Source organism: Lycorma delicatula, chromosome 1 (genome assembly GCF_047948215.1).
Source record: "Lycorma delicatula isolate Av1 chromosome 1, ASM4794821v1, whole genome shotgun sequence".
Lineage (NCBI taxonomy): Eukaryota > Metazoa > Arthropoda > Insecta > Hemiptera > Fulgoridae > Lycorma > Lycorma delicatula.
In genome coordinates this window covers 216,482,612-216,510,162 of record NC_134455.1, presented here as the reverse complement: position 1 = coordinate 216,510,162, position 27,551 = coordinate 216,482,612, and the positions used below count along the sequence as shown (strand labels likewise).

The 27,551-nt window shown below is 31.1% G+C and overlaps 1 protein-coding gene across 1 annotated transcript in view; it reads right to left on the bottom strand.

Annotated features, from left to right (window-relative positions):
• Positions 1 to 27,551, bottom strand: part of LOC142328480 (uncharacterized) — a 506,312-nt gene that overhangs the window by 41,796 nt on the left and 436,965 nt on the right. The window contains exons 5-7 of the mRNA XM_075372302.1: positions 15,202 to 16,599; positions 6,094 to 8,058; positions 1,826 to 1,967 (exon numbers count right to left, since the gene is read on the bottom strand). Of these exons, the coding sequence (XP_075228417.1) occupies positions 1,826 to 1,967; positions 6,094 to 8,058; positions 15,202 to 16,584 (3,490 nt within the window). The 5' untranslated portion in view covers positions 16,585 to 16,599. The remainder of the gene's footprint in view (positions 1 to 1,825; positions 1,968 to 6,093; positions 8,059 to 15,201; positions 16,600 to 27,551) is intronic.

The window sequence follows — 27,551 nt, the reverse complement described above, 5'->3', positions numbered from 1 at the left end:
GTATGCCTCAGTGCATATGTTGTTCTTGTGAGGGTCTATTTTTCAGTCACTCTGTAGTTAACTTTAATGTAGATAAAATTAAATAGAAATTCCATAATAATTAAATAAAATTAAACTAGAAAAACCAAAAATATTATGATTCTAAATTATAATTTTCAATTAATATTAAATAATCAGTTGTTTCAGCAAATCTATTACATATACACATATGTGATGCCTATTAAATTACATTTACACATTTTTTAAAGTACATAAAATTTTATTTCACTAATAATCTTTTTTTTTATTATCATTGAATTATTATTTATTGTAATTTGTTTTTTATAACCACAGGTTAATAATTATTAGATCAATATACTTAAATTAAAAAAAAGAAAAGTTAAAAAAATAAATAAAATAAAAAATTAAAAAGAAACAAAAGGCGATAAAGTCTAATTTGAAATGATGTGCCTTCCCTTTAAGATCCAAATATTTCATTAATTAAAATTTTAACTTTAACTTTGATTAAAATCAAAAAGGGAGGTGCACAACTAGATGTTACAACAGTGCTAGATCAAAAATTTCAACATCCTACGACTAATCGTTTTTGAGTTATGCAAGATACATACATACATACGTACAGATGTCATGCCGAAACTAGTCAAAATGGATTCAGGAATAATCAAAATGGATATTTCTGTTGAAATATGAAAACCAAAATGTTTGCAATCACAATACTTCCTTTACTTCATAAAAGGAAGTAAAAAAAAAAGGTTAAAAAAGAAAAAAGGAGATGAAATCTGAAGACTGACATTTTTCACAATCACAATACTTCCTTTACTTCGTACAAGGAGGTAAAAAGTATTTATTTTCTGAAAAGTTAACAGCAAACCATTTCTCTTTACTAAGTAGTAAAATTAAAAATCTTATGTTACTCTCAAATTAATTCATATATTTTGTAATATTCCTTAAGATGGAAGTGGTTTAGTTACAATGGGGAAAGCTAAGAATACAGATATATATTTAAAACATAAAAAAAGATAAGTAAATATCAAAGTAATAGACATTTGTTCATCTTCACTTTATTTTCATATTTTGAATCAATGCCTAAAGTTTGTACATAACTTCCTAGGGACCTCTGTATAACAATTTGCACTGTTTTTATTTATAATTATTGATATAATCCTGAAGATAAATGATTGGTCTCTAGTATCACTTATCACTGTTCAAATCTTCTGTAATACTTCATAATATCAGTTAAAGATACATAACTTCCTAGGGATCTCTGTATAACAATTTGCACTGTTTTTATTTATAATTATTGATATAATCCTGAAGATAAATGATTGGTTTCTAGTATCACTTATCACTGTTCAAATCTTCTGTAATACTTCATAATATCAGTTAAAGATAGAGCAATTTTAAATCAAATTTGAATAATTCGTTTTCCCAGTGTACAGCATCACTACGCTTCAATATCATGTCTCAGGAATTGTCAGCATTAAATTTTAAAAGATAAACTACTAAACTGTAAATGAGGTTGCAGCCTAATTTGAGACAATATGCACATTAAAAAAAACTCATAATAAAATACCAGCTACTTTGACGTAAGAGTAATTAGAAAATAAAATTAAGTGAAAAATGAACAAATAAAATTAATAATCTTATAATCCTTTTGTAAAAAAAAAGAAGAATTTTCTCTATCCTTAATTAAAATAAAAAATACATGCATAGAATACTGACAAATATTAAAAAATTGAGTTGTATCTGTTTTAAAGATATTAGTGAAAACTACCTCATAAGACTGCTATAGAATAAAAAAAAAATTATTGTTATTAATACACACCAATATCAGGAGCAGGAGTGCTGTTAGATACAGGTGGTGGTGAAAACAAACCAGGAGTTGTACGGGGTGAATGGACAGAACTATTTGACCCTGAAACCGCACTGCTTGATGCAGGTGTAGGACACTGTATACTTGGACCGACCTGTAAAATGAAAATATTAAAAATTACTCAAAATACAAACAACTGAAAAGCAATATAAACAATGAATATGTTCAGAACAAAAGATATGTTTAAATTCCTACTTTATTAGAGAAAAAATCTTACACAACTGTATAAAGAGTATAAATTAATAAAATACACACAGTTTAAAGCATCCATAATTTAAAATCAAAATTCCAAATGGCCAGTTCAGCCTTCCTACATACCAATTTATTTCTTAATTTAATTTAAAAAATATATATATTAATTTACAAAATAGCATGAAAAAGTGCCATTCAGATTGAATTTCAGTGAGTCAATATTAATTATTTACCATATTTAATTTACAAAATTGATGGGAAAAACTGTAGTCTTCTGCAGATGTAACATAATGATCAAATTCAAAACTGAAAAGTGATGATATGATAAATTATAAAAGAAATGACAAATATTTTTCACACAATTCCCTGATTTAAAGATTGTGATACGAAGCAGAAGAATGATTGAAAAATTATACTAGCAAGGCAGGATTCCCACTTTTAAATGGGGATGAAATTGTAAAAAGAAACTTGGTGTAGATAGCATCAACATAGGGTCTGTCTACTCATTAAACTTCTTTTCATTACAGATATCACTATCTAAATATGAGCATCAACCAAAATTATATTCAAACCATTAGTTTTGTTAAAAAAGAGAAATGAACATCTTGTCCCAGTAAAAAAACATCCAGATGATAGGTGCAGAAAATTCTATCAGTTATTTGAAACAACTTCTTATTTGTCCAAAAAAAATCTGATAGCATGTTTAGAAATATGTTTTAAGCCTTTCCAACATTTTTTTCTGATACCATAATGTATATAATTATCTCAAACTACTTTGTATTTTATAAATTGTTAAGTTATGGTCTATATGTTGTTTATTTTCATCTGACATAAGTACAACTCATGTATTTAGTGCTTAACCACAATTAATATAAATTAACATGATATGATTAATAGTTTATGTTCAGTAATCAGCACAAACTGAAAATATTGGCTAACCTAGGCCCCAGTAAATTTTAATTATTGATGCACTATAGTATTATTGTAATAAATATATAAATAAATCAATTCAATAAGCATGTATGTAAAAAATTTTTCTGATTTTTTGGTTTAAAAAACCCTTAAATATTTATCTGATGAATATTTGCAAACCCAAATCTACTGAATATCTAGTTTACTGTAGCTGGGTTTGGGAAAATTTACATTGTTCAAATTTTTTCTACTTTCTTCATCGCCTTTGAAAGTCGAATTTCAAAAATCTAGAAATTGGTTTATTGACATGAAAATTACACTCACCAAAAAAAAAAGGCTGATTTCTTAATTTGCTAGCAAGAAATTAAAAGAATAACAGGGTTTAAAAAAAATCAAAAATCCATTTTAACACTTTTAATCTCTGAATTTCAAAAAATGTAGAGATCAGTATTTAGATATTCATATTAAGACTACACACACCAATAAGCCTAGTGCAGTGCAAGCACCTTTATATGTTCGGTGTAGCACACCATCAATAGTTTTCAAGTAATCAAAAGATGTAGGTCCTTTAACATTATGCAATAACATTCACATATGAAAGCATTCACTTTGGTTTAGATGAATTGTATATAGTCTACTCAGAGCAACATCCTTTTTGTTCCAGGAAATCCTTCGATATCAGTTCTGCAATTTCTTCTGCTAAACTTGTTATTACGAGTATTTTAGGTATAGTATCTAGAAACTTCAGGATATAACAGTTTCTTAGTGAAGTCATCAGACTGACAAATCTCAAAAAAACAATAAGAGTGGTCTTCTGTGGACTTTCAAGGACTTGGAGATTTTGTTCAGTGAAATAAATGCATTGATAGTTTACTAAGTGAATAATAGTGGGATAACGTATTGGAAAGTAAAAAAATCGCCAATCGGTCTAAGATGTACATATAAATCTACCACTAATTACTGATTGAATTCATCTCTTTGATTTTCAACTGAAAAAGTTGCTTGATCTTAACCTTCAGTAACATATTTGCAGATATGTCATATTGCTTGCACAGAGTTGCAAAATTCAATATTTATGTGGACATTAAACCAATGTGACAAAAGTGGACAATGCGAGACGATCCATTTATTATCAATATCAATTATGTTACCATGCATGTTTAAAGTTGTGGTACGATCTCCGTCCTCTGGACTTCTCATGCGATAAGTCAGGTAACCATCATCTGTAGTTTGAGTGTTGCAAATGCACATTCGAAGATACTTTTTAGAACAGTTTCCATTTATCATGCATAGTGATAACCTATTTATATTACCACATGGTCTGTGACACACATGTTTACAAATGTCATTTCACACATGTTACAAGGTCAACATTTTTTATCAAGGAGCAGCAGATATGACAAGATCAATTTCGTCAAGTCATAGTTTACTTACTGATTATACCAAACGATGGTAGATATCAATATACTACTAAAACGTTGTTGCCTGAGCGCAACATATCCGCTGCCTAGTGGAGAGTCAACATAGTATGTATGGAAGCAGCGATTCATCTTTTACATTTTACTTTTTAACATGTTTTTTTGTTTTTTTTAATGTTCTTTTGAGATTTTTTGAGACAAAATATATTTATAAACCTTTTCAGTTATGGTAAAAAACCTTGGTAAAAATTTGGTTGCAATTGATCAGGAAGTTTTTTTGTTTATCTGACCAAACAAGACTACTTCCTCTTTATATAGTAGTATAGATATAATTCGTATAAAGCTGAAAGTTTGTTTCTTTGATCTCGCATCATGCAATAACCAACCGACTGATTGTTTTCAAATTTTCAGAATACATTCGTTTTATCACAGGGAAGGTTTTAAGTCATACATCAAGGCCCTAGCCTCCTGGTGGTGAAGTTATGAATTAAAGATATTCATTAAAGAAAAAAAAGATTAACCCTTTAACTTATTATATTTCTGTCATCAGGGCAACATAAATAAGCTATCAATTTTTCACCGTCAAAGGTGTGTGTATGTTAGTTACCATAACTGCTACTATCCTTTCTTTTTTAATTTAGTTTCTCTTTCAAGTATCTATGCAGCCTGAAGAGTTTAATTGTTATTTTTCAATATTATTCTCAACCATGAGGGTAACAAACACTGCAGGAGTCCAATGATGGAGCTCTCTGACTAGATGGAAATGGCAAGTAAGTGAGCCCTGGGGGTATGGTGAGCGAAGTGAGCTGTGCGGTTGTCCAGGAGGATAACTTTGGCAAGATGGGAATGGTGAGTAAAGTAGACTTTGCAACCCTTAGTTACGTCTTGTGGCCTCAGGGTAAGCTCCAGGGTTTGGCTGACCCACCATCAGCTAGTATTTTATAACTGTTGTACTATAATTATCATGAAAATAAAACATTAAAAAAAATTGAAGTATACTTTTACAATAAAGTATCAATATAATTATTATTATAAAAAACAGAAGTATTTAATTAATAATAAATACACTGAACATTTATCAGTTGTACAAAATTGTATTATTCACTGCTAACTAGAGTGGAAAACAAGCTTAAAAACCATTTACAAAACTATTTCCTTAAAATCTAGGTTTAGATACCAGGAATCTTGCCATTTAGGTTTATATTTACATTTTACTTAAAACCTAGATGATGATCTAGGTTTACAGTTTAAGTAAACATTTTTGTAACTGTTTTTGAGTGTAATGTTGTTTTCTAATTTATTTTAACAACCATTTAGTATAACTTTTTATTTGTTCTAAGTAGGTAATAAAAACTAGCCCCAGGAAGACAATTAACAGTATACCTTTCCAGTACTTCAGTTATCCAAGCCATATTACATCACAAACATCTCAGAGAGTAGCAATTTAAAAATAAATAAAAATAAAATTCTAACTGAGGATATGACATAAAATGAATCTTATAATACCAAGTAGTTCAACAACAAAAACTGCAGTTTCTCTTTAGAATTACATGGGTTCTAATGTTTAAGATAAATGAACACCAAAAAAATTAAATAAAAAGTAAAGTAATCCTATGACAATTAAAGTTCATTTTTTAAAAATATTTTAACAGTAAAAAGCATGCAAAATTTATAATATTTATGAAATTTTAGAAATACCTGTTTAAGTTCGGCTTTAGTTCTAATACGAGCAGCCAAAAATGCTGCCAAACCATCCAATTCACCAGTTGTTTCACTGGCTTCACTGACAGCTGGTATTTCCTGAATCTCTTCTATAGGTTGCATTAATTGTAGTGAAGATTTCTCAGTCGTTTGTGAATTTTCTACTGAAGATTTTTCTTCCAGTCTTACTGAATCTACTGCTTTAGGAATGTGCAATTTATGGCTAGGATATGAAGGAGAGGTACCAGCAGCAATTTCACCGAACGGAGGTAGGTTTTGTCGTCCAACTTGAGATGATGGAGTTGACGCAGGTGAAGGCTGTGGCATTCTCGTTTCCAACGAATAATATGATTTTCCTCTATCCTGTTGTATCTGTTGCTGTAACTGCTGTATTTGTAGATTTCTTGCTTCTCTTATTTCAAGACTATTTCGCAGAATGCTCAATACTCGCTTATCAGCTGCTCCACGTTTATCTGGTACTCCAACATTTGGAATGACAGCTAATTTACTAGAAACCTTTTGTTGAAATGCTTCATTCATTCTTGCAGCAGAATTCTGGTCTGGGTATGGAGCATTTGTTGGCTGTTGATAAGAACCAGTTGTAGCAGACTGTCGATGATTATAATAGGATTGTTTCTGACTACTCATCAATGAATTACTAGAGGAATGAGGAACATGGTTTTGTTGAGACGATTGTTGATAAACTGATGACATATTTTGAGACTGATTAACTGGTGTTGAGTTATTATTAGACTCTTTAATTGATAAGCCATTCACCTGTTGCTGACCTCTTGAAGTTGTATACGAATTTAATTTCTGTTCTATTTGTTGGTCAATAGTCTCTCTCCAGTTATCAACTTTTGGAATTTTTGCTTGTGATAGATGTCTGAGATCAGTAGTAGATATTCTCTTTCCAGGCAGCAATGTTCCCTCCATAGATGAAGATGAAGTGTTTGAACTACTTAATCCATGACGCTCTGGATAATCATACCTACCATCAGTCCCTCGTTTTGAAGGATCATAATGAGGAACCTCTAATACATAATTAGGATCACTACCACTGACTGTAAATACAGGCAACATGTTATGGCTTGAAGTGCTAGATCTCTGTTGCGTCTGTGAGTAAAAAGAACTCTGTTTAGAAGAATGATCATACATCGACAAACCAGTCTTCTTAAAACTTGCCATGTGTGGCAGAGATCCTTGGTAAGCAGAAAGATACTGATTAGTTGGAACTGACTGAGGGTGGTGTGAATGTTGTTGCTGTGACTGTTGGGTACGTTGTTGTTGCTGTTGAAGTTGCTGCACATGTTGGTGTTGCTGCTGCTGCTGCTGATGATGATGCTGATGCTGATGCTGATGCTGTTGCTGTTGCTGTTGCTGTTGTTGCTGCTGCTGTTGCTGCTGCTGATGAGACAAAGAGCTTTTTCTGTGACGTTTCTTTAGTTCTGCATAATTTAAAGCACTAGCAGTACCAGCCAATGAAGGATTATGATTTTGATGTGGAGCATTGAAATCTGGAAGGAAGTCTACTTTTGGTGCTCCAGCAGCAGCTGTAGGAACATTCAATGTATTAGGAGTGTTGGCATTTCCATGATTATCAAATGAAGGATAAGCAACACTGGAAGGTAACTGCAATGGTGGTAAAGGTGCTGAACCACGATTGCTAGATGATTTTGGAGGTGTCTTATTAGAGCTTTGCAAAATATCATGATGATGAAAACTAGACATGCTATTGTATATACTTTCTGAATCATCTTTGGCAGTGGAATCAGCAGACTGGCGAACAGTTTTAACAGAAAGATCCAGTGGAGATTCTCTTTTCATAACTCCTGAAGATCTTGCAGTAGTTTGACAAACCCCACTACGCTGCTGGCTGTTGGCAACAGTTGTAATTAGTGATTGCTGTGCATTGCTGGAAGGAGATCTGATGCTGGTAGGCATAGACATGTTATAAAATCCCTGAAAGCATAAAATAAAAACACTAAATATAATAAAAGATCAATTATGTTCTCAATACATAAATTTCAATCCACCAAAAAAATATTTTCTTCCCTCCATTCCATAAGTAAGTTTTTTAAAAACAAAATTCAAAAGAACCTAAATTAAGAAAATAATAAATAAGACTGGCATATAATGCAGTTAGCAGTCAAGTTAAAACAAACTATTACTAAGACTTAAAATACTAGACTTCTGGTACACCAAAGTTGAATGCTCCAATTTATATAATTTCCATGCAAAAGGACATATTGTTTTTATTAAAGCCTTAACATATTAACCCAATGTAATGATGATGTTCCCTAAATTGTTGATACTATTTTTTTTTTCTATGATGAAGAAGGATAAATGCATATTCAATCATCTTTTTTTAATATCTAACCCTAGTTATCTAGATTGGTCAACCAACTGGTATACTGCCCTTTCTAGAACAAAGCTGGTGAAAAATGCTAAACTCAAACTGGCCCTTAATTCCCAACATAGGTCATTTGAATAGGTAATGAATAACATTTTGATCATTTGAATAAAATTTTCTTACTGTTTATATACATACGTAACATGTCCAAGGTTTTAATAACAAAAAAACGCTTAATCAAGGAAAATGAATTTCCCTTTTTTAAAAAGAAAAGTGTTATACTGAATTGTGTACAATTATACTAGTCCTTTGAAATATATTATCATTTGTTTGTTTGTAAAACAAATCTCTGGGTAAGATATCTTTATCATACAAAAATCTATCAGCTCTCTCTTTCGAGGCCTCATGTTCTGGTATTTATCCCATGACTCCAAAAGCTATTGAGTGTCAATTTTTATTATGTCTTCATCTTCAATTTTTTGACATCTTTATTTTCATTCTCACTCAGTGAGTTGATAGTTAATCTACAAGTTTTATCTGATACATCTATATGTTTTTGTTACATATTTATATTAGTTGTTATGTTAAATATGTTTTCAAAAATATGTTCAACATAAATCTACCAAATCTTTTAATGATTTGTTTGTACTGGTAATATAAGCAATATCTTAAACAAAGTTGATGTAACATATTACCAGTTGATGCAATAGTTAGGCATCAACCCTTTTTTTATATCCTTCAATCCAAGAATATTGTCAATGGTATGAGAACTATCAATTGCAGTTTGTACACACACATACGAGTACATTACATAAAACAATCAACTAGAAGATCCTTATCAAAAAACTCTCTGATGCCACACCTTTTGTCCACTTCTCTACGAAATAAGATCACTTTTACAATTTAAACGCTCCTTTCAGCTATCAATTAGTGATATCAACCTTTGAAAAGACTCCATCAGTTTTATCATTAAATATTTCAATCAACTTGGTTTGGCTGAAGATGAAATAACTTTGCTATTAAATACTTTTTTTTTTTCATATTAAAAGGTTTCCAATCATAAAACAGCTGATTTGAACAAGACTAAATGTTGCATAACAGAACTAAAACCTATGGTAACAGAACATTACCTGTTAATTTAAATGTATATATTATAAAGCATATATATATTTTTTATAAATAAAGTCAAATAATTTTTGCTACAGGATATTAATAAAATGAACTGATATAAAATTAATAACTTTATATATGTATATATATATATATATTTTGTTTTCTGATTTTTATTATAAATAGACTAAATAGGAATTATTTTATAAGATTTTAGTTCAAAATAATTATTTTTTTTAATTTACTAAAAGAATAAAAACATATTTTCTGAATAATATATTGTAACAAGACCAGTATAGTGGATCTGAGTGATGGATTTCTACCAATTATTATGAAAGTAATAGAAAATATAATTGGAGAAATCCAGAAAGGGACACCCTTTTTGTAAATAATAGGTCCATTTTACAATCATCCTTTGTTATACTGTCTGCTGACACAAAATAAACACCTGCTGTACTGTGAGAAAAGTTACTGGACCTGGTTATGGAATTCTTGGAAACAAAAGCCCTCATTCTCACGCTATGAGTTGGGTCCGGTCCAGCAGGTAAAGAGGCCAGCAATATAAATAGCCCAGTAAGACCAGCTAAAAATTAGTTCTATTAGAACCAGTCTGCAAGATGTTACGATGTCAGTCCCACAAGGGCAATTCCGCGAGGAGAGTTGTGTGGGTTCGGCAGTGTTCTGTGAAGCAGTCCACTGAGACGTTATGATGTCAGCCCAGCGAGGAGAGTCACAGGTGTGAGTCTGCAAGATGTCAGTCCAGCGAGAAGGTCTTGAATCAACTTTGATACAACTAAGGTGATGCCACAAGTAAATCCAAGTATACAAGAAATACTGTCGGTGAGTTCCAGTAAAACTAAGTATGCAAGTGATAGACTGTGTTAAAGCCTAACGGCGAGGACCAGTTGCCCCGTGGGTGCTTAATAAGATTAAAAAAAAAAGAAAGTATATAAGTGAAAGAAATAATGCAATAAACTTCATTCATTAACTGTTAGGGTAGACAGCAAAGGTATTTGCAAGTGAATTTTATATGATTTTGTTAATATGACTAATGGTTAAAAAAGAGTTAAGATTAGTGGTTTCTTTTGTTAATGGATTTGAATTCTTTTCTTTCTATTTATCTACCTGGAATAAATTCTGAACGATTATTTATTTTAAACTCTGTCTTGTGTGTAACCTGTATTTATTATTTACTATTGACATTTATCACTATTTGATGTGTAATATTATGATTGTTATTCTTTGTTGATTACATTATGTATTATGCACTGTTCTTACATCATGTTTATTGTTTGATTATGTAATGTATTAATTATTTGATTTGTTGTTATTGACATGTAATATTATTTTTTACTACTATTATCCTGATTATTATTGTGATTTTAATTACTATATTAATATTTTTGTTCATTAACTGTTTTATTATTGCCACTTATTATTATTATCATAAATCACCATTGTTATTATTATTAATTTTTCTTGTTGTAATTATGAACATTTTAAACCAATAAACTGTAATTATATAAACATTCTAAATTCTCAATCTCTCAATATCCTGATCGAGCCCCGAACCAATATATTTATATTTTAGTATTCATAAAATAATGGTGGGTTTCAAATGGCCATAGATTTAGAACAAAGCATGAAGAAGACATGAAGTAGATATCAAAATGAAGAGAAATTGTTTTAAGTTTTCAATACATAAACTAGTTATAGTAACAGCACACGTCTGCTGTGCTACAAGTTCAATATTGGCAAGAAACTTGTTAATCACCATGACTGCAGTGCAGAGTTAGTTTCAATGTGTTTTATGATTTGCTAACTTTAAGTAAGTTACTCTTATTAGACATGAATACTGTTGTGTTCAATGAAGATAACTACATAAAAATAACATTTGCCAATGGGACAAATAACTCACAGAAACAGACAGCCTACTTAAGCAGTAAGATTCAGGATGATCATAATATCTGATGATACCACTGAAGCTTTGCATTAGCCAAAAAAATTCAGGTTGGAAGTTTTCTGTAGAATTAGGCATTCAAAAAACAACTGTTTAGAATTTTAAAAAATGATTTGCTTTACTGGTTAAAAAATTCAACTACTTTATTTTCAATGATGAAACTATTTCATGTTTTGGGATAATGTTTATGTATGGGGGTACTGACAATTCACATGACTTATGAAAAGATCTTCATGACAGCCCCAAAGTTAATGTGTGGTGAACAATTGCACAAAACAGAGTTATTGGTCCCTTTTGCTGAAAAATCTATAACAGGAAACAATTCTTTGGATATCATAGAAGGGTATGCACTGCCCCAAATACCATAGAATTTAATTTTCCAGTTAAATGGAGCTCCTCCAGATTTTGCCACATTTACACAGGATTACCTAAACAAAATATTCTAAAGATTACCCCAGCTAAGTGTTGGATGAGAAGGCTGATCTTCACAGTCTGTAGATCATACACCAACTGATTTTTTATTTATGGGGTTATGTAGATACAAGTGTTACTTGTTCAAATAAGAAATTTGATCATTTAAAAGAAAGAGAACCACTAAAGCTATTTCATCTTTCAAACCTATCAGACATTTACACCTACCATCTCATCTATCAGATGTTCTCTGTTGTACAGTGTTAAACTAAAAAAAGGCCCATCACTTAGTAGTTTACACTAAATGCATAGTTTTTGTTTAAATGCATATAATGGTGTGAGATAGATAAAATAATGTGGAAGATGTCGGCACGACTGGAACTGGAGTGGGGAGGACTGTTGTTTATTGAATTGGAGCACTGTCAGTCTGTGTCGAGCATTGGCTTTTGAAAAAGGTTGTGTATTTATGTGTTGTTTGCTAAAATGCAGTTCTGTTGAAGAACTGACAATTGTTATCCCTGACAGAAACTTATTTAAAGATAAAATCTCATGTTGTGCGTTGGTTGATGAAAGTTCAGGGAAAAATTTCAAAAGGAAGCTCCAGTGAAAAGTGTTATTCAAAAGTTAGTTAAAAAATTTTGTGAAACAAGCACAAGAAACATGGCTAATACACATTTCAACAATGCAGGTAGTACAAGACATTAAAGTGGCAGTTACAAGATCTCATAAATTTTTGCAGAGACTAAGCCGAGAAAAGAACATTTCACTAAGTTCAGGCCACACTGCAGTGAGGAGAATGCTGAAATGTTATCTGTATCAAATGAAGTTTTCCATGAGCTAACTAATGTTGGTTATGCTAAAAGGATTCACTACTGTCAATTGTTCAAGAACTTCATAACAGGTAACATTGGCATTTTAGATAAAGTGTTTCTTACAGATGAAGTGTGATTTCACCTTAGTGGGTATGTGAATAGTCAGAACGACCGGACCTGGGGGGTACTGAAAACCCACACATTTTCTTTCTATCTACCCTACACCCATAAAAAATAGTTATATGGTGTGCAATTTCAAGGTGACAAATAATAGGGCTCTTGTTTTTAGAAAAAAACTGTGGATGCTGCCGTCTACCAAGAAATTATCCAAAAGTTCAGAGTCTTACTGCAAGAGGATGAGTGTGACTGCTGGCTGCAACAGGACAATGCCACGCCTTACAGCTTGCTGTACTATGGAGATGCTATAGGATTTTTTTGTCGAAAAAATCATTTCTAAAGTATTGTGGCCACCAAGATCCCCTGATATGATGAGTCCAGATTTCTTTCTGTGGGGTTAGTTAAAAGGAATTGTTTATAGGAGCAATCCACACATCCTGCAGAAATTGGAGATCAAAATTATCAGTGCCATCCAAGAAATAGACAGGGTACAGTTAATAAGAGTAATCAGGAACATGGTCAAACATGTTGACAAGTGCGTAGAAGTGGATGGGCATTATTTTCAACACCCTTCTGTAAATTATTATGCAAGAATTTACCAATAAACTATTGTTTAAACTAAGTGATGAGGCCTCATTTAAGTTGAACACTCTGTGTATAAGCCAAGAAGTTGAATACTGTCTTGATGTCAGTTTAAAGGAGTCTTGATGTCACTAAAGGAGTGCATATTGAAATCTATTGAACAAATAAAATTCTTGGAGAGTTTCTCTTCATTTTGATGTACTGTATATTTAATGTCCCTATCTCGATGTTTTCCAAAACTATGACTGTCTGGCACTTCACTATTATTTTACACAATATATATGTATATTTTTAACATATTTATACATTTTTACACAAATATATTTTTTTAATATTTTTATATTAACACACATGCACAGCGAACGCGCGCGCGCACACACACACGGAACAATAAAGATGATAATATTTATTTTAATAATTATAATTAAAACTGACTCAATATTTTTCTGAATATTATTAATAAGTATTAATATTAGTAATTAGATAATTAAATTTCCATTTAAAAATAGGAAAACTTAAAGAGAATATCTTCATAGGTAAAACTACTTAGTTATATTAAACCTTTTGTTTGCAATACAAATTATTTATTTTATTATAACTATCTTTATTTTTAAAAGTAACCGATTTTTCAGATATTTTGTGAGTCGTTTTTTTATTTTGTAATTTCATTTTAACCTCAGATCTTCAAAAGGTGCAATTTTGTACCTACACATTGGTAGTATCCACCATTAGATGAGATGAAAGAATGTACTTATGAAAGGGAGCATATTGCCTACCTACTTAGTAACTTTTGTCAGACTACATACATCTCTGTAATTTTCACTACTTTTTATAAAGCATGATGGGAGTGGAGAAAAAATCAAATCACTGAATATGTGTATAACATTTTCAAAAACTAAATTTAATATACAAGTAATATTAGTAATAGGCATTTGAACATATTACAAATCACAGTCTTGAGTTCATAGGTGGTTCATATCTAGTAATAGAACAAAGTTTCCTACAGAACAATTTTTTCATTGCTAAACACACTTTTAACAGATAGTAAAGTTTTTCAAATATAAAAATATTCTTAATATATTAAGCTTCAATATTTGTGCATTACAATCAATGTCAGAAATTCTTCTACAAATTGAAAAATCCTTTACTTTCATTGCACCATGCAACATCAGTGCAAATTCAGTTACTTTATTCTCTTTAAATTTCAATTTTTGGAGTTTCCTAGTATCTTTTTTTACAATTTGTGTATCAACAAGAAAAGTTTAAGGAAATGATTTTCTGTATAATTCTGTATTTTCTTCAGAAAAATTGTAAAACTGTCATCACCACAGCATACTGAATGAAAAGGTTGGAGTTATCAGAAACTTTTAAATAGTAGAACTATACATTTAATTCTACTTTGTAAAATATGTTAATATGAAAACTTTGTGTGTTTGTATCAGCTAACAAAGAAAAAAGTGTAGAAAAATACAAATTATGAAAGAAAAGAACGATTCGATAAACACCATTTTCAAGGTCAATCATGGTTAACTCCATGAAAATAAATAATAAACATTTATTTTCATCCCACTTAACTACTTGATTTTTTTCAATGTAAGAAAACTTCTCAATAGATTTACAAAATCAGTAATAACCACTGGAATTAGTTGTTTGAATGTCTGAAGACTTTTAGAAGTGAAATAGTGTGTATGTGTATGCGGATACACACACAATTATATGTACATATTTTTTAATAAAATTAACAGTCAAAATCCATTTACCTGTTGTTGTGGCTGTACAGAATACTGGGAATTCTTTAAAACAGACTGTTGGCGCATTTGCTCATAGGATGATTTTAAAACATCAGCATTTCTGTTAGAATTTATCTGCTGTCGACTTTGATGATACATAGCTTGTTGCATCTGCTGCTGTAACTGCTGATGCTGCTGTTGCTGATGTTGCTGCTGTTGTAGTTGCTGTTGTTGTTGTTGTTGCTGTTGCTGCTGATGTTGTTGCTGATGCTGCTGCTGTGGATGTTGATGTTGATGCTGATGGTGCTGTTGGTGTTGATGTTGATGCTGTTGCTGCTGCTGATTTTGATGTTGTTGTTGTAGTTGCTGTGTTTGTTGTTTGTGGTGATGTTGTTGTTGTTGATGAAGTTGTTGAAGTTGATGATGGGACTGCTGATGCTGTAATTGCTTCTGCTGGTGCTGCTGCTGTTGAATTTGTAATTGCAAATGCTGGTTCTGTTGCTGTTGGAGTAAATGGTGCCTTTGAGCAGTCATATATCCAGTGGAGGATGTTATAGAGGCTGAAGAAGAGGATGAGGAAGAATGATATGATGTTGAAGGTGTAACAGATGATGCACTTGTTGAATTAGGAACTGAAGGTGAATTACTTATAGAATAACTAAATGTACTCGTAGATGAATTTGGTACTGAAGTCTGTTGAGAATATTTGGTTATTTGGCTTTGTTGAGAATACTGTAAACTACTTGAGGGACTTCTGCTGTGACTTGAAATTGAATTAATATTGTACATATTAGGCTGTCCTGTCTGACCATATTCTACAGCCCGAAACTGTGTTAACGTTCTAGGAGTTAAAGAGGTTGATGATTTCAAAGAAGAGTGAGGGGTTATTTGATTAATAGAAGGTAATGGAAGCTGTTGATTTTGAGATTGCGATCGATGACTTAATGAAGACTGAGAGGAAAGATTATCTCTTGAAGCTCTGCTTGAATGGTAATTGATAGAGGAAGACAAAGCAGCTATTGGAGGTAAATTATGTTGATGCCTTTGTTGATGGCCCGATTGATGAGAAGTAGCTACACTACTGGTTGTTATGGAACCATTGTACATCTGTTGGACGGGTTTCGCATGACCAGTGGTATAATGAGCTTGAGGTTGGGAACTAGATGGCGTGGGTTCACTGTCGGCCTCTTTATTGCGTAAGGAGCCTGTAGCCGGCCAGTATGACAACACCGAGGGAGAAGATGAAGGAATGTTGTTGTTCCCATTTTGCTGTGTTGGCTGCAATTGGGCTGCAGCTCCAGAAAGTGCAGGGGAAGGACCACTTGAATTCCCACCACTGGTAGGACTGTTTGTTGGAAGTCCTTGGAAGTACTGTCGTGTGCTCTCAACTACATTGTTGAAACTGATATCCATTGCAAGTTATCACCTCTGAAACAAAATAAACACTCTAATTAGTAATGTTGCAATGGTATGCATATTACAGGTAGTTACATACAAGTATTAATATATTTATTTCCAATAAATGCATACGATAAAAAATAATTTTAATCAAAAAGGATTTTGATTAACTTTTTAATGTGATAACAATATATAACCTTATTATATAACCCTCACATCATATAACGTAATTCTACTTATAATTTAAGCATAACCACGCACAAGCTTTAAGCTTATGTTGTGATATCATTAAGCAAAGGGAAAAAAAAACGAACTACAGTACTCTGAATAAACTCAACCAAAGCATCTTGCAGTATTTATAATTAACACTTAGGGTAAGTAACACTTGCACTAATAAAAAATAAACACTAGTGATGATAAAATTCACATAATATGAGAAAGAGAAATACTTTAGCTCATACAAATGTCAGATATTATAAGAAAAATGAATTAGAGTGGATCACTTTAACTGAAAAAATCTGATTAAACTATTTTTATTGATCAGCTACTTTTACTTATAAGGAGAAATTTTAAGGTCAACTTTTGCTTTAAAATCAGCAAGTTATAATTTAAGAATTCAATTCTAATTATCAACAGAGATCAAAAAGTACAAAATTAGACATAAACTGTAGCATTATAACGCTACAGTTTTAATCACTGCTACACTTTTAATCACTTTTCAATCTCTGTTTATAGATAGAATTTAATACTAAAAATATCCTACCCAAAACTGAAATAAAAAAATAACATTTTAAAATCAAAACAAATGAACACATTAAACAGCAAAATAAACTAAATTATTTAATGAAAAGCTAATTTTTGTATTACATATTTGTTGCCGAGTGAAAATGAAACGCCACTACAACAATATCCTAAATCTATTGTAAGTATCGAGGATTAGTTAATTAATTAAGCAAAACAGTACAAAAAGAAGCAAAGAACACAACTGTATACAGTATATCATACAAGCCATGAACAAAAATACTCCCATCATATAAAATTAAATATGATTTTATTTTTTTCATATTGTAACAAATACTTTTTTCTGTTTTATTCGGTGAAATTTTAATATAGCGATAACATATTTTCTTAAAATGTTTATTTTTAAGATAAATATATAATTTTATCACAATTTCTAATTTTTGTATCATAATTTATTTTTACTTCATTTTTATGTTACACGAGAAGTGTTTTTCTCGGATTGATTGTGCTAAATTAAATTAGAATGATTTGGTTTGCTGTACGATTTCATGGGACAAATTATAGTGTGCATTTTCTATGATATTATATTGACAGTGTAAATTTTGCTGGTACTTATATTCAGGGGAGCAGAAATGTTCAGACCCCTAAAATTTCCCGCAAACCCAATTTTTTCGGTCAGAAATTTCCCCAAAACTAAGGCGAGGGTTTATTATATTTTACCAACCAATTTATTGTACGATGAGCTATAAAAAGGGAAGTAATAAAAATACATGGGTTGCAGACATTTAATTTATTCAAAAAATTATCTTATGAACAAGAAATACATTAATAATCACAACTCAACAAACACAATAGTCTAATATTGGCTGTATTGTGATGGCTTCAAAGGAAGATGGCCACTGAAGAGGACACTGAAATAAAATAAATGTGTTAGCCTTACTCCAAGAGACATGTTAAAAAAAGATTACTTATTAAGCTAATTATTAGAATACAAATCAGCATCTGAGAGGTAAACAATCATAAATCCAATGGAGTTACCATCATTTAACTCTTAGGGGCTGAAATTTATCCTGTTATTTTTTTTTTTAGAAAATATTTAAATATTGTAGGGCTAATAAAAAATCTGTCGATGTTCAATGTTTGTAGAATTGTTTAACTACTTTGTTAAAGGTAAGGTAATGAAAAATTGTTTTAATATTATGATAAAATTAATAATACTTCATAAAGACAACCTGTAATGAGTACAGTGATGATTATCAGTTCAAGTCATTAAGAAAAGGCAGCCTTCCTTTATCTCTGTGGAGATAAAGATTTTTTTATGATTGGTTGAGGAAAATTTAAAAAAATGGTATTTTCCACCATTAAAGTGTCTGTCCAAAGATGCATAATGAATGGGAGGACTATTCCATGAAATTAATACTTCTTGAAATAGTGTGTCACATAGTGTGTGACAGATCTAACAGATTCATATTCAGCCTCAGTACAGATTTTTAAGCAGTTTTCAAGGAGGAAAACTGTTTCTGAGATTTCAGCATTAACTTCAATGTTCCTAGATAGTTCTTTGATCACTCTGTTGTCTTGCTCAATTAAAAAAGGTTTTATGGCCTCATTTTAAAAAAAATTATTAATTAAAATTAAGTTTAGAAGATTGCTTTTCATCATTTTTAACTGTAAAAAGAGAACTTTAAGATCAAAGTTGCACCCTTGATTTCTATTGATCCAATTTGTTAAAATTGCTAAAGATTCAAGTGTACTTGCATCTGTTTCTTCTGCTATTCTTAGGAACCCGCTACTAAAACATAGTCTCATATTTTCTACAATAGGACTCACTAATTTTCACTTCAAGTCGATTTGACAATGCTACACAAAGGTTTTCTAGTTTTTTTCTAGAACTTATGAAGGATTTTTTATTTGAATAAATTCTTCTCCATCTTGAAATTGTTTCTGAGTTTTTGAAAGGCTTTATCTCTCTAGATCTTCATTAGGTAGTAAACATTCTTGGTAAACATTTTATTTAAGCTTTTAAGCGTTTTAAAAAGAGATGAAAAATTCTGCTCACTTAATTTTGCATGTTTCATTTCAATTTCCACTTTCTTCAGTGTTTTTCATTGAAGTGTAATAATCAAAAACTGTCCAGATACATATGTTTACATTTTGTGTAGTAAAACTAAATTTCATCACTAATTCTAAACTATCAATTGTCCCAAGTTGGTAAATGAATTCAGGTTTAGAAAATTTTATTAGCTCGTAAATACTTTTTAGCTTCAGTGTTTTTGCCCTTTTTGATGTATTTAGTTTGCTTTTTTGCAAAGCAGAAAAATAATTTGAACTTTTGTGTAAACTCTCAATTCACTCTGAACAAAACGGGTTTTTTTGAAATGATTTAGGGTTTAAAAAACTCACTTGTAGTTCATCTGGTAATGTAATTAATTCCTCATAGACAATTCCCCAGTAGTAATTTTTCATTACGTTTCCTACTGTTTGAGCTTGACTGTTAAACCAAGAAAAAGTGTTGTCTTTGCGAACGTCATTTAAAACACATTCTAATCTATGTGCTAAGTCCGATGTAAGGAGGAAAAAGTCATGGCCAACCCCTTCACAAAGCAGGACCAGTTTTTTTATCTAAACCTAGATCAAAACATTTCCATCAAAAGCCATGCCATTTAACTGTTGTTTTATTTTAAAGTTAAAATTCTTGATAGCACGTTCGAGTTTCTGAACAAGAATATCACTCTTGTGTGAAGTGCCACATGATATAATACAAATCTGAACACCATCTACTTTGGTTATTGAAGTTTGGTTATTTTATCAGCAGTGAAAGATATTAAAGGCAAACGGTTTGTTACAGGATTTTTAGTATCAAAAATATCCAAAATATTTGCTTTCATGGTAAAAAATTTGTTTTTTTCTGAATTCTCTATAAACTTCCTTGGAATGATTAAGCTCACCAAAATCAGCATCATTTAATACAATTAGACTTAATAATCTTTCAAAATATTTCCTACCCTTACCTTTAATGGCACTATAAGCTGCTGTAGCGACCTCAGACCCATATTTTCGTGTTCTTTTTGCAAATTATATTTCTTTTCTCAGTTGCTTCAGAAAAGTCAATACACCATTTATGAGCACGTGATTGGAAGTAGCCAATTAAATGGATTTTGAAATTTCAAAACTATACACTCAGAACTGGTTGAATTAACTAGTGTTCACTTGGTAGAGATAAAATACCAAAGGTGCCAGATTTAAGAACCACTACCTCCTTTGGAATGGTTTTATAATGCTCTACACATGGGGAGCAATGTACTGCGGCCATATGTTCTGCTAAGCATGGCATTAGCTGACAAATATCTGGAAGCAATCTGGTTATCCTAATTAACATGATAACATGATAATTATCCTAATCATCAAATTTTTCATTTATCTCAACTGGAATGTTGGCTTGGACAAGTGAACTAGATGGGCCTATTTCAATAGTTTTAATCTGATTCGATTTTAATAGTTCATCAACTTTTTTATTAAGGCCGGATATCGCCTGAATTATAGTTGATAACTGTTCAAAAATATCAGGATAAATAGTCGGCCTGTTAGAGATAGGCACGTTATCGCCAACATCGGCATTGTTTTGCCCGCAAGATAAGTCCGATTCTCTGTACAAAGTGATTATGATTCATCAAGTTTCATTTGTTTGTTTAAAGGTTCACTGCTACTTATTTCATCAACGTCACGAGTTTTTGTTTTTAAAAAATACCGAAATACTAGCTTGATCTTTAGTTCTTGGTTTTTCATTTGGGTGTTTATTTACAAAATAATTTCCAAGTTTATCGCGTCTGCCGCGCCAGTCACAAAACGCACAGTTTACATCTTGCTTACTTTTAAATGTCGACATAATTAACGTACATTTTTATACTCACTATACTGTATATTGTGTATATCACTTAACACTATTAAAAGTCACTTAACTACTTCACTATTAAAAGAAAACAACACGTTTGCAGCCGGCAAACTAATAAAAACATAGAAAAACTACTGCTCACCCAAAAACAACTAAACGGATAGTGCAGTAGAGAGGAGATGAGACGTACTCACGCACGCACACACTGGTGACCACAATGCGTGTTATCAGTAATGCGTCCCTAGCCTGTCGCGATTTGAGTCAGTGAGTCATCGCTCACCAGGAATGTCGTGGCTACATTTGTTCCCATTATGCCTAAGTCAGTAGAATGAATATTTCTTTTCAAAACTTGTTAAAAGAACAATCATTCTAGTTAATAACTGTAAAAAATGATGTGAATACATCAATCTAGAATTACGTCTTTTTTTCTATTTTTCATGACCGGTAAAAATTTCCACGGACAGCCCAAATTTCCCCCGAAACACGTTCGCGCGTTCGGACATATTCTACTCCCCTGCTTATATTTAACTGCTGCTGCTTTCTTCAGTTTATAGATTTTTTTTTTGATTTTTTTTTTTATGTGAGGGTATTTCTCCTATCTAATAAATAAAATACTAGATACTAACCAGTATAGTCGATTGAGTTTTGTTCTGAATTAGAATCCTGGTGGCATTATCCTCTAAAAACAGTTACATTCTTCTTACCTCACCGCATGTTTCCTTCAACTAGTCTTTGCTGCTTCCTGCTTTTCATTAACTTAAAAGCCTACACAGTTTCCTACCGTCGTCATATTTTGCATTTTTATATTTTTATGTTCACTTATCCGTCTAAAATTTCTGCTCTACAAATTATCTATTTATTTTCTACATTATTTTCTTTTGCAGTCATTTCTAGACAATTGTCATTTTTTATTTTTTTACTTAAGCTTCACTCCATTTCTTTAACATTTTTTTTTTCTTAGTATTTTAAACCCAATTTACGTCGCATCATGACTAATTTGTGTTCACTCGCTACAAGAGCTTACAAGAGAGAGCTTACAAGAGCTACAAGCTTTTGTACAGGTTTTATTGCCCATAATTTGGTTTCAAAATCTCAAAACATTATTAAATATTACATATATACATCTACAAGGCTTAATATATCTACAGGCATGATCCAATACTATTTTTGTTTTTTTACTTTAAGTTATTTAAAATTTATTTACTAAACTAAGAGGAAAATTATGAGTATAATTCCTCGTTCATTTTTCTGACCGCTTGTCATACTCCCCAACTATTTTACTCTCAGGTATAAAATAATTCTCAAAATGTTTCTTACAAACTGTGAGGAACCAATCAGAATACCTTAGATGTGTTCTGAAAACACTTTCACGAAGACTTAAAAGATAGAAATAGGGTAAACCAAAATCGAATTACAGTGATCATCATCGGCGAAAATAAACACATATTTTCAACTACAGACATCATGCAAATATCAAAAATGAACAGCAATAAGTGGAAATATCTTATATTATAAAATACACTACAAAAAAGGTAACAAAAATATAATTAATAATGAACTAGTCAAATTTAATATGAAGATTGATTAAATGAAATAATAGTTTCATTATCTACCAGTAGACTGTAATACCACCACAATAGTTCATTTTATGCCGCTAGCTGAAATGTTAAACATACCTCTCCAAAAGTTTAATTACGATTTAATTTAATTTTACTTTTTAAAGTATGTTTTTAATTAAATGATGAAACGTAAAAAATTTCCGATTAACAGAGATCTCTGCAAATTATTTAACATCAAAGAAAATAAAAACGCTGTAAAAACAAAAATTCTGATTTTATAAATAATTATATCTCTTGCTAGAATGCAGTTTAAATATTTATAACGAGTAAGAGAGAGTTATTTAATCGGTATACGTGCATACAAAATCTATAACCAACAAAAATAAAATCAGATTTGTGAATCAATCTCTTCAGCAAAAAACAAAAAAAAATTAGTCCGATCAAAAATAAAATGAAAATTTAGTAGAAAAAGTGGGAAAAAAATAAATGGAGGATGTAGTCAAAGAAATAAGTGAGAAAATAGGCTCTCGGAATGTGATCAGTAGACTAGTGACTGCAAACATTAATACGAATATTAAAAACTATACAGGAATTAATACACACGGGTGATGTATGAGATATGCACCAAAATCACTAAATAACAACGATTACACCAACATTTTAAAACATAACTACGGGCCGTGAAAAGATCCCGGATATTTCTTTCAAACACTTTAGTTACAGTCAAAAACAAAAACCCCTTAAACTTACTGGCTGGATAGTCGGGTTATGACAGGAGCCCTCTAGTAGGTGTCCGTCCTCACCGGTAAGAACTATCAGAGATAAAGTTATAAATTCTGAACTTGAGATAAATAATCAGGAAGTATAGTAAACAAGTATTTTGAGGTTAAAAAACTAGTGCAGAACAAAGATATACGTTAAAATTATTGTTTACTGCATAGTCAATGGTCTTCGAGGATTGGCCAATAAGAATCTCTACTACTTTTATTTTAAATATATTTGTTTTTTAATTGTAAAATCAGCTAATCTTGTTTTAAATTCTTTTAATTTGCTATTAAATGAAGTGAAACCAAATATTATTTACTGATTTCCAGTAAATACAATCTTAATCGATAATTATTTTATAATACATACATAAAGCCATGGAACCGATGGGGGAATAGGTTTGATTTAATTGCAAGTAAATAATTTGATGCAGTAAATCGGCTGACTATAAATTCTGCCTTCATAGCTCATAAGCGCGGAAAATTTTAGATACCGATAACAAAAAAAAAACCTACCGCAAAATGTGCAATTACACTCCCCATAATTCACGTAAGTTTATTACTTCACGTTTTATACTTGTTTTTCTCAGTTTCAGAATATTTGCATCTGGTTACCCAGAATCACAGCTCAATGTTTTATTAACCCGTTAATAATTTTGAAAATTTTACTATCAATAAAATAATTTTATTATTATCCTTTCCATATTTTTCTACTTATCTTCCTACACAGTAACGCGCGTACAAACTCACAAGCCCCTAATTTTATTTTAAGCAGTAACAGCATTTTTTACAGAAGACTTGGGAGAATGAGTTAAACACTGTAAAATAAACTTTCTTTAAACCGTATGTATAATAAACAATAAATCGACTTCAATTGACTCTGCAGAAAGATTAGAAACAAGATTTATTTACATAAATGTCTAAATGAAATCTAAACAAGATTTTAGCAACGGCTACAAAACCACGTGTTTATCGTAGATAGAGATAAAGTACAACTGCGAGTAAAAACAATGGTGTATAGGATAAAAATGAGATACTGCATCACTCCCTTTAAACAATAACAAAACAAAAAATTTCCGAGTTCGGAAAAGTTTGTAGTATACGTTTCATTAGAATTACACAACAGAATTCATTATCAAGAAAGGGAAAAATCAAAAAATGAATGAGGTTATGATATCAAAACCGAATAAACATAAGCAATCATCCTCGGAAATGAAATGAAAAACGCAATCAGAAACTATATTTTAAAACCTGCAATCCAAAAAAATAAAAGTTTTAAATCTGAAAAAAAAACACAAAAATTGCATTCCAATGTTATGTTCTCACAAATCACCAACAGATTAATAACTGATAAATGAGAAGTTAGCGATGCACCGGCAAAATAAAATTAGCAAACAAACAACAGAATAAAATATGTTATGGATGACACGGACTCACCTCAAGAGAAAAGTCGTCTGTTTTTGTTAAAAGAAGATGAACCCAATATTCTTTTCATATAAACTAAGGAACCGGTTGCCATGTTTTTATGACAGATTTATGCATTAAAAATTGTGATTTAACGAAAACTTAAGAAAAAAAAACCATTATTTTTAACGGCCACGTTCTGTGCAATAAAGTATATTTAGTTTGCATTACGCATAATTTATTTTATAACATGTTTTCTTTTTTTACAAGCAAGCGCAACACTCAAGGGCTCATAATAAGAAAATGTAATTTTTCTAAGCAGGGTAGGCAACAAAAATTCTAATTTTATTTTGGAGAACCCCCAGCAAACAATTGAAAAGTTTAATCTCTCTGAACTTTGTTAAACAAAATAAACTTTTAAATATCCAACCTCAAACGTATGAACATAAACAACTAAATCCCTAGTACATGTAAAACTTATACTAAAATCGTTTATTATTATTATTACACTTAAGCGGTCATGGTAAAGAACCCAGTATAGGAATTAAAAATATTATATTAGTGCACCTAAATTCTTTCAACAAGTCCTACTGCAGAAAAACTCACAAAATACAGAATTTTTTTTTTTGAAATAGTCAATAATAAACAATAAGCAGTCATCAATAAACAAATAAAAAAAGGAAGATGAGGAAAATGAATGAGCAATTTGTAAATTCTACACCAAAAATACAGCTTCATTAAATTTATCCAACACAAAGTAAATTATTATTTATTTTAATGAATTAAAGATGTACAAATATTAGGTAAATCCATGGTAACGTTCTTCGCAAAAATATACTCCCTACTTCACATTTAGTAGTATGTGGTTTTATATATAACAATCAACAAGGAATTCGTAAACCTTGAAAAGACTTACAGTAATGTGTAATGGAATTTCCACAATATTTTGCATTTCCTCTAGGATTATCATATTTGATTTGGGTATTATTTTCTACCCTTCCTAGCAATGTCATTCTAACATTCGCAGCCGACGCGTTTCGGAGTACCTCCACTCTCAAAACTACGTTTTACACAAGTCTTGAGTTGGGATCGTCGAATAAATAACGATATTAAACTCCTCCAACTCCCTATCCATACTATCATAGCCTCTTCTGTTTGCCCCTTCTGTTCTAACGGTTACATAATCTCATAAAACTAAACTAGGCCCAGCCAATGTACGAGTTTGTGACGTCACGAGCAAACTGCGTATTACTACTCGGTCTGAAAACAACTCCGCGAATCGAATTGAAGTATTACTTATCATACGCGGTAATAACTATCATATTTATGTACTAATTGTAAAAAATGCGTAATTCTTTTATAACCTTTATTTGTTTTAAATTATTCATTTTTAATAATGAACAAAAACTTACTTGAATTTTCTTCATGCATTTAATTCAAACTTCTAGCACGTTCACCATCCTCGCTAAAGTGACCACTGTCACTTTCATTTTCACATTGGCTATCAAGAGTCTACAGGTATAATATAACGTTCTGTCATTTCACCTATCAGTGGTTTCAGTTTTTCATATTTTTTTTTACTTTTTCACAATACGGTTTTCAGCCATCTTCATTCACGGAATTAATTTTCTCCGTAATTAATTTTTCAACATTTGTGAATGAAAATGTTATGTTATGACTCGCCACATGTCTTTTTATGGCTGACCATACCATCTCGATCGGATTCAAATCAGGATGGTACGGCGGGAGTCTAAGAACACAATGCCCTTGTTTTTTCAAACGTTCATCCATGTGATATTTTTGTACTTCAGTTTTATGTAACTTTACTAATCCATATAACTGTGGTTTTAGCATTTTTTAACTATACGGAATATGGGTTTTCTCCAGCCAATCGGTCATGTATTTTCTTCTGGAGTTAGAATTTGGCACTTTATCAATACCTGTATTGTGATAATACTCCTTATCACTTACAAACTACTACTGACATTTGTGGAAGATTTGGAATAAATTTTTCACGCGCCCATTTCACGAAATTGTGTGTATTCATGTTGTCATTGTAGTCGCCACTTTTCGAACTGGCTTTCCAAGTTAAGTAATGCGTTCGGAATAAAACTGATTTCTCCTAAAGCATGAATTACAATTAAACGGTCACCTTTATTAATCGGCACATGAAGTTCCTCAACAATACCATCAGATCACGACTTTGTCGAACAATGCGAACTTAAAACGTACGTTTCATCCAAATAAACAATTATAGCATTGCTTTGTCTGTACTTAGCCATTGCCTGCAAATATTCAATTCTCCCTGATATCGGATTTCTCAATTAATTTTTTCTGCTATTTTCAGTTTTACGCTATTTGAAACCTAACTCTTTCAAAATAACAGCTAAAGTTGATTCACTGCCTTTAAAAACAATAGATGGGCTGAAGTTCTTGCCTTATTTCTTTTAAAGTAGGTAATTCATTCTTCTTTGAATGAAATTCATTAACTGTTCGTTTAATTACATCTAAATCAAAACTGTCCAGTCCACTGTCAGGTTTCAAACGTCGTTTATAATTTTTCGGTGTGCTGAAAGAACACGATTGGGATGTTGATTGAAGAATCATGTCTTTTTTTCTTCT